Raw genomic sequence first — 7,620 nt, forward strand, 5'->3', positions numbered from 1 at the left:
ACAAAATCTGCATTTCATAAAGTGTTTACTCCTCTAATGTCTGCTGAGGACTGCGCAGATGTTTTAATTAATTAAAAAAATATTTTGCTGGCTATGGGGTTCGAACCCATGCGCACTTATGTGCAGAAGATCTTAAGTCTTCCCCCTTAACCTCTCGGGCAAACCAGCGTTTGATTAAGTGTACACAAATCAAAATAAAAATCTAAACACATACGCACACTTATTTTCACACACTATATAACCCAACATCCTTCACTCCAAGCCCCCCTTTCTCACTTTTCCCCAAACAAGTCGGCAGAAGAGCTTTGGAAACCCTAGATCGAGGAGGATGGCTGAACATCTAGCTTCAATTTTTGGTACGGAGAAGGACAGAGTGAACTGCCCTTTCTACTTCAAGATCGGTGCTTGTCGACACGGAGATCGATGTTCTAGGCTTCACACCAAGCCTAGTATTAGCCCTACTCTCCTTCTCTCTAATATGTATCAGCGCCCTGATATGATTACTCCTGGTGTTGATCCTCAGGGCCAGCCTCTCGATCCTCGCAAAATCCAAGACCACTTCGAGGTTTATCTCTCTCTCTCTCTCTCTCTCTCTCTCTCTCTCTCTCTCTCTCTCTCTCTCTCTCTCTCTCTCTCTCCCTCCCTCGCTCTCCCTCTCTCTCCCTCCCTCCCTCTCGCTCGCTCCCCTCCCTCCCTCCCCCTCCCTCTCTCCCTCCCTCCCTCTCTCTATCTCGCTCCCTCTCTCCCTCTATCCCCTCTCTCTTCCCCCCTCCTCCTCTCTCTCTCTCTCTGATTTAATTAATTGATTTGGTTGTTTTATATATGTGTTAATTGAGCTATAAGCCTATAACTTTAATTCATTGAATTTTATTAGCCTGCACATAATTGCATCCGTGCGTATGTATGTTTGGCCGTGTCTATACTTAATTGATTAGTACCTTTCTGTACTTCAACTGATGCTTATATCTCTGTTATGTATGTATATGTATACAGTTGTGTGTTTAATTGTTTTATAATGTGTCTGTTTAGTGTGTCTCTGTTGTTTTTTATAATTAAATAGACATCAAATTGGATATTTTAATTGGATACAGGATTTTTATGAGGACTTGTTTGAGGAGCTAAGCAAGTATGGTGAACTTGAGAGCTTGAACATTTGTGACAATCTCGCTGACCACATGGTATGTGTCTGTACGATGTTCTATTATGTATATATCTATATATGGTTAAATTTATTTTAAAAAATTTGTGTGAGCTTAATGACTTTACTTTTAACCAGGTGGGGAATGTTTATGCTCAGTTTAGAGAGGAGGAACATGCTGCAGCTGCTGTGCAGAGCCTCACTGGAAGATTCTATGCAGGCTAGTAATTTTAACCATGTTTTTGTTGTTTGCTATGTGCAACACTTTTCAATATTCTAATACACTTTTAGGCCGTACTTAATCACTTTGCAGTCATGAGGCCACGTTTTTTTTAATGCTTTGATGAATAATGTTCGAACTCCGTATCCGGAGTATGTATTGTGTTTACTACTAGTTTGTGCATAAAATATTGAGCTGCTACAAGTTTTAAAATCAAACTTGCCTAGTCGTCTTTTCTTTTTATTTGGGTGGTGTCTCTCTTTGGCACCAGATAGATGTCTTATATGGTTTATTTCCAATAAGTAGGAATGATCCAGCTTTGACCCTAGTTGATCCAAGTTGTTTGTTTAGCGATCAACTTGTTCATTCTGAAATTCACTGTTAAGTCTTTTAGACCTTTTTTTATTGGGTTACAGCATTGGCTATTTTTTAGGTGCATAATTTGGCATGCATGCTGTTTGCTTGATATATGAGTAATATGACAATATTCTGATTATCTTTTTACTATTTCAATAAGTTATTGCTATATGACAATGCTTAACATAACAGATCTTATCGTCACTTTCAGGGCGTCCCATCATTGTTGACTTCTCTCCTGTGACGGACTTTCGTGAAGCTACCTGTAGGCAGTACGAGGAAAATGTATGTAATCGAGGTGGCTACTGCAACTTCATGCATCTAAAAAAGATTAGCAGGTTAGTTATTGTGTATTATCTCTGTCTTGATCTTCAACACATTTTACGTGTTGCACATTATTAATTTATTCATCTCTTTTTAGGGAGCTGCGAAGACAGCTATTTGGAAAGAACAGAAGGGGACGAAGTCGTAGCAGAAGCCGCAGCCCTCAGCATAACCGAGGCTATGATGAACGTCCGCATGGTGGTGGTGGTGGCGGCCGTGGTTATGGTCGAAGAGGTGATTATGCTGATCACCGTCAAAATGATCGAGGCAGGAGACCTAGAAGTAGGAGCCCCGGGAGAAGAGGTGGAAGGAGTAGGAGTCCTGGGGGCAAAAGAAATAGGAGTCCTGTTAGGGAAGGCAGTGCTGAGAGAAGGGCAAAAATTGAGCAGTGGAACAGGGAAAGGGATCAAGCAGAAACTGGAAACAAGAGTGGTAATGATTACAGTAATGATGACCACAATAGTGACGGCGGCAATGGAAATGCCCATAACAAAGAGCAATACTATGACCCCCACCAGAAGCGACAGAATGGACCAGATGATGGAGGTTACAGCAACTGATGCAAATGGTTGGTTTGTGAATGCTCTCTTTAAACTTTCTGTTTGACGTGCTTTAAAAGAAAACATAAAAATTTTAGTGGAACAGCCCATTTACAAAACTTGGCTTACTGCATTTTCCACTGTGCAGGTGGAGTACAGGTTGACTGTTCTAAGAATTTGAAAGCAAAACCTTTTTTTTCTTCGTTTGTTACTCGTATATATGTATGAGAGTCCTGCAAGAAACTAATAGGTTGCCTTTTAACCTAACATCACTCCGCTCCCTCATTCTCCAAGATACACTTAACATTATTTATGGAGGACTCGTGCCTTGTGTTTTCATTACAATGTTATTAGTTAGTGTTTTTCAGCAAGGCGAAATTGTTTTTACAATCTGGTGTCATCGTTTGTTCATATTTTTTTTCTATTCAAATTTGTTAAACTCCGAGAGTAAGTAACATATGCATAGAGGCTAAGAAACATATTTATTTGGAAATAATTTCCTTCTAGGAATACCTTCTGATGAGTCTTCTCTTCCCCCAAAAGTGTGCATATTTCCATTGTCTGCCCACCAGGAATATTAGCTTTTCCAAAGTATGTTTCGAGCTACTATTCTCATAAGGAGAAATGGTATGTGATCTCAGATTGTTTTGGTCCAGATTTTTTCTAGAATGTGTTTCTTTAGTATCTAGTTTGAAGTGTTGAAGTCTAAATTCTAGAGAGGTGTAGAGTTCATACAGGGATACAGTTGCGTGTGTTTTGTCATTATAGGGTTATCTTACATAGTTTACGAGTTTTGCAGGTTCAGGTATTCCCAGGATCTGGTCTCTTCAATTTAGCAGCTTACGTTAATATTTGTATACAGGTTGGACATTGTCTGCAGAATATACAGGCTGCAGATATTTACATGCCGGAGTGTCTGATACTTGCCTGGCCGGTGAAAACCATTTGCTTGTGAGGTGTTTTTTTCTGTCTTTATTTAGAAAAACAGCGGAGGAACTGGAGCTACCTGGAAGCAGCAAGGTTTCTCTTACATTATGTTCAGCAGCGATGTATTTTCAAATTTCTCTGGTGTAACATTTGCATTTTATAGGATTTCTTTCTGAGAGAATGTTGCTTCAGTTTTTTAGTTTTTTTTACTGGTTCAGTGTTTTTTAAATTTGGGAAACTGATATTAGACTTGGTTCAGGTTGGCTTTATTGAGGTGGTTAACTGTTTTTTGTTTCTCTTCCAAATTAAGGCCCTCTTTACTTGACCTCATTCCTTGGAAAGTTCTCAAACGTATTCATTTTGATTAATTACAATACCTTAGACCAAACCAAACATACTTAATGGTTAATACATCTCACTTATGAGCTTAAGTTGTTCGAGGCCCTAAAATGACAGTAAAGGAAAGGTATTGTGGACAACCTTCGTCTTGTTGCAGTCGTCGATGATCGTCCACAATACCTGTTGAGATGTATGTTGGTGGTGTCACATGTGGATGTAGCTCCTACTCGTAACAAGGAGTGCACTAGTATTGTATGGCTCGTGAGTGTGTTGGGCCTAAAATGGGAGAGTCAAAGTCCGTTCCGTGGGCGGATTGCATTTCTAGGCATCCTATATTAGAACTTTCTCTTTCCATTCTCTTACGACCAACGATTTTATCACCTATTTGCAGACGTGATTATAGTGTAATTGTGTAACTATAGGTTGAATATGGAGTACCCTGCCGAGGAGAGTTCTCTGAGGTCAAATGGTGTAATGATTTTCGGCGATAGACAAAAAAACTTTTGGCAGTGTGTAAAGATTATTTGTTGAAAGATTCGCCGACAGTAATTGAAGAATTCAGTTGCTAGCAGTTGTTAAGACTCCATTCCCAATTTAACCCTCTATTTGGTTTTAGCTGAGCACTAGGGGTGTACAGATAAACCGCTCAACCGCATCCAACCGCTCGCAACCGAACCGTATTTGCGGATAATCGCGAAATGTGGGTTGGTTGTGGATTTAAATTTTAAAAACCGCTCATTCGCGGTTTGGATGCGGTTTTAAATTCTTGAAAATCGCAAAATCGCAATTCGCAACCGCAACTCGCAACATATATTTATAATAAAATATATTTCCAAAAATATAGTTGATATCATATAGATTAATAAGTATACACATTTATCAACTAATCTTAGGTTAATGATAAGACTTTGTTAATAAGATTCACTTGATTATAAGATATATACCAAACAAATGAAAAATATAATCAACATGTAAATTTTTTTATCCTTTTTTTTTCTTTTCTCTCGCCTTCACATTTTTTGTATGTTTTTAATATCCTTACTCCATACGGAGCATTAGTTTATATTTTACTTTTGAATGTAATTTATCACGTAACTTTAATTTCAATTTATTAATATTCTGAATTTATTTTTTTGTAAATTATTAATTATTTTAAAATAAGTGGTTGAACCGCAAACCGATCCGCAATAACCGCAAATTCGCAACCGCAAATAACGCGGTTAACCGCAACCGCATTTGCGGTTGCGGATGACAATTTTTTAAAACCGCTCTTCGCGGTTTGGTTCGACTTTTACCCCAAAACCGATCCGATCCGAACCGCGTACACCCCTACTGAGCACTACCTCTTTTTTTTATATGTCGTTTGACTTTTGTGCACACGTTTCTAAGTCTATTGACCACATAGTTAACATAATAATTTTTTAAAATTTCTTTTTCTGAATTAAAATTTTAGTTATATATTTTTATTCACAAAAAGAAAATTTTAAAAATTATTATTTTAACTACGTGGTCAAAACACTTAGAAGTGTGTAAACAAAAGTCAAACGTCATATAAAAGAAAATAGAGGGAGTAATTTCTTTACCTAAAAATTAAAAATTGGGCAAACGTGTTTCTTGTGTTTACTTGGTTTTCCAAATTATAACTGGCTTTTGAAAATTTGGGAAAATATTCTGGATTATTTTCAATCAAAATTCAAAATCAGTCTCCAGAAGAAGCAACCTTAACCTTTGTTAGGTTTGGAGATATAGTTGCAATCTTTTAGACTATGAATCTTTGCTTGTAAATTACTAAATTGTAATCTCCTAAATCCTAATGTTGCTACTTTTTACAAACTACCAAGTATAGTGGTTGCTTGTAACAATTCTCACTCCGGTTCATAATATTTAGAAATGTCGGAAGTTCTTTCACTTTATTCATAAATTTAAGTTAAGATTTACCCGTGCTCAAGTTTCTTGTTCATAAAATTTAGGAATACGGAATTTTTTTTCGGCAGTGTAACTTAAAATTTAGCAATGCTTAAATTCTTCCCACCCTGTTCACATGAAAATACGGAACTTTTTTCGGCATTGTAACTTAAATTTAGGGGTGCTCAAGTTCTTCTCACCTTGTTCACACGAAAAGAATCCATTTTGGTACAAAAATGGGATGGATGTCGACCAAAGAAGTAGCTTCGTCCCTAATTTTGATTTTTTATATCTGATACGTGAACAATTTAATCCAACATTACTATAAGTGCAAACCATGGTCACATGCTAAGGAGTGCAGCTAAATAATATTTCTGATTTTGCGATGGTCATCAGATCTTTTCAGGAAAATAAGCTGAATCGTCACTCAACTATTACTATTTTATTGTTTGGGTTCCTAAACTAAAAATGTCGTATTTCGGGTCATTTAATTTTTAATTTTTTTCATTTAAGTTCTTCTGTTTAAAAGATTCTAACGGCCGTTCGAATGTTGCTTTGAAAAATCCGGTCACCGGAATTTTAACGAGAGCCTAAAACGTCTCGAAAATATTAAATAAAAAAAGCACTAGGTCCACAATCAACAGATCTGTACATATGCATCAACGAAATCAAAAAATGGGCTCGATTTAAGCTTTTTCTGCCAAAACTCAAAAATTCGGGTGAATATTACAATTCCAGCAGAAATTTGAAATGACACCAATCGTAAAATTTGAGGTTAAAAATAGGTAGAGATTTTTTGAGCCTCAATTTGATTACTAGAACTTGTGATTTGGAGCTCATTCACAATTTCAACCGGACCTTCGATTCTCATAACAGTTCATTAACTCAGCGAAATATAACGTCTGTTACTCATTTAGTAACCGAAGGACTTGAACCAGAAAAATTGAAAAATAAATAATATAAAATATAAAATCTTTAATTCAGGATCCAAACAATAAAATAGTAATAGTTGAAGGACAGTTTAATTTATTTTTTTCGATCATTTCCCAACTTATTATTATTTAGCATAAACATAAACTTTTGAAGACAGAATAAAGAGAAAATAAGTCTAATCAAGTACTGCTCAACGCAATTATAAAAAAAATTGAATATTTTAGATACCAAATGATGATAGTTTAAAAACTTTTTCAATTGAGATTGAAAATTTTTCAAAGTACGATGGCAGGCCCAGATCTTCTTCGGACTGAATGAACGGTCTTCAGTCTCCCAGGAACTTCTTTCGGCTGCTACCTGAAAGGGAAGAAAATGCGAGGGATTGTCACCCCGATTCACATCCGGTGTGAGAATAAGAATCTGGATATAATGCAGGTTTTAGAGATACAAGAAAGTAGATAGGTAGTGAGATAGTGAGTGTGTCCTTATGTATGTCTTACTTTCCTGGGGTTTTTATACCTGATCCTGTCATTAATGTTCCGTTCGTTACACCTTATTATTGTAGAGGAGGAGAAAAGGGGCGTTGGGATTGCACAATCCCAACGGTTGGAGGAAAGATGGGCATCAGCCTGTGGTGCTCTGTGGGTTTCGGTACATGGTCCCGGTGGGCCTTCGGCCCAGCAACGTGGTTGTGTATTGGGCCTTCGTTCGTTGGGCCTTATTGGGCCCATACTAACATGTCCCTGTTCTTCGGTGGGACCTTTGGTCGGGTTGATGGACATCGATCTCGGCCCATCTTAGGCTGAAGAAACCCTAGGACGATGGTTTCGGTCTTGCCGTGAATTCTGTCTGTACACGTGGCGACGTTGTGGTGCATTAATGGGACAACTGTCTATCACGTCGTTCCATAACTTTATCTCAGGCGTTGAATTTCAACC

At 37.5% G+C, this 7,620-nt stretch overlaps 1 protein-coding gene and 1 non-coding gene across 4 annotated transcripts; one reads left to right on the plus strand and one right to left on the minus strand.

The window, feature by feature from the left end:
- Window positions 1–85: 85 nt before the first annotated feature.
- TRNAL-UAA (transfer RNA leucine (anticodon UAA)) lies at window positions 86–168 on the minus strand. The gene has a single exon. It is a non-coding gene; the product is annotated as a tRNA-Leu (tRNA).
- Window positions 169–254: 86 nt separating this feature from the next.
- Window positions 255–3,774, plus strand: LOC141689624 (splicing factor U2af small subunit B-like). Of its 3 annotated transcripts, XR_012562453.1 has the most exons (7): window positions 255–565; window positions 1,092–1,178; window positions 1,277–1,358; window positions 1,927–2,053; window positions 2,137–2,607; window positions 3,086–3,205; window positions 3,441–3,774. XR_012562453.1 is itself a non-coding variant. In XM_074493969.1 (6 exons), the coding sequence occupies exons 1-5, from the start codon at window positions 329–331 to the stop codon at window positions 2,597–2,599; spliced, it is 996 nt and encodes a 331-aa protein (XP_074350070.1). In that variant the 5' UTR covers window positions 255–328; the 3' UTR covers window positions 2,600–2,607; window positions 2,727–3,077. The 3 variants fall into 3 exon arrangements, 2 of the variants coding, with proteins under 2 accessions (XP_074350070.1, XP_074350069.1); XM_074493969.1 differs by lacking the exons at window positions 3,086–3,205; window positions 3,441–3,774 and adding an exon at window positions 2,727–3,077; XM_074493968.1 differs by lacking the exon at window positions 3,086–3,205 and having other exon boundaries at window positions 256–565.
- Window positions 3,775–7,620: the final 3,846 nt, after the last annotated feature.

This window comes from Apium graveolens, chromosome 10, assembly GCF_009905375.1.
Source record: "Apium graveolens cultivar Ventura chromosome 10, ASM990537v1, whole genome shotgun sequence".
NCBI lineage: Eukaryota > Viridiplantae > Streptophyta > Magnoliopsida > Apiales > Apiaceae > Apium > Apium graveolens.

Coding starts and splice junctions, on each gene's coding strand:
- LOC141689624 (XM_074493969.1), top strand. CDS start 329: ATGGCTGAACATCTAGCTTCAATTTTTGGTACGGAGAAGGACAGAGTG. Junction 1,179..1,276: donor ACAATCTCGCTGACCACATG/GTATGTGTCTGT, acceptor ACTTTTAACCAG/GTGGGGAATGTTTATGCTCA. Junction 1,359..1,926: donor CACTGGAAGATTCTATGCAG/GCTAGTAATTTT, acceptor CGTCACTTTCAG/GGCGTCCCATCATTGTTGAC.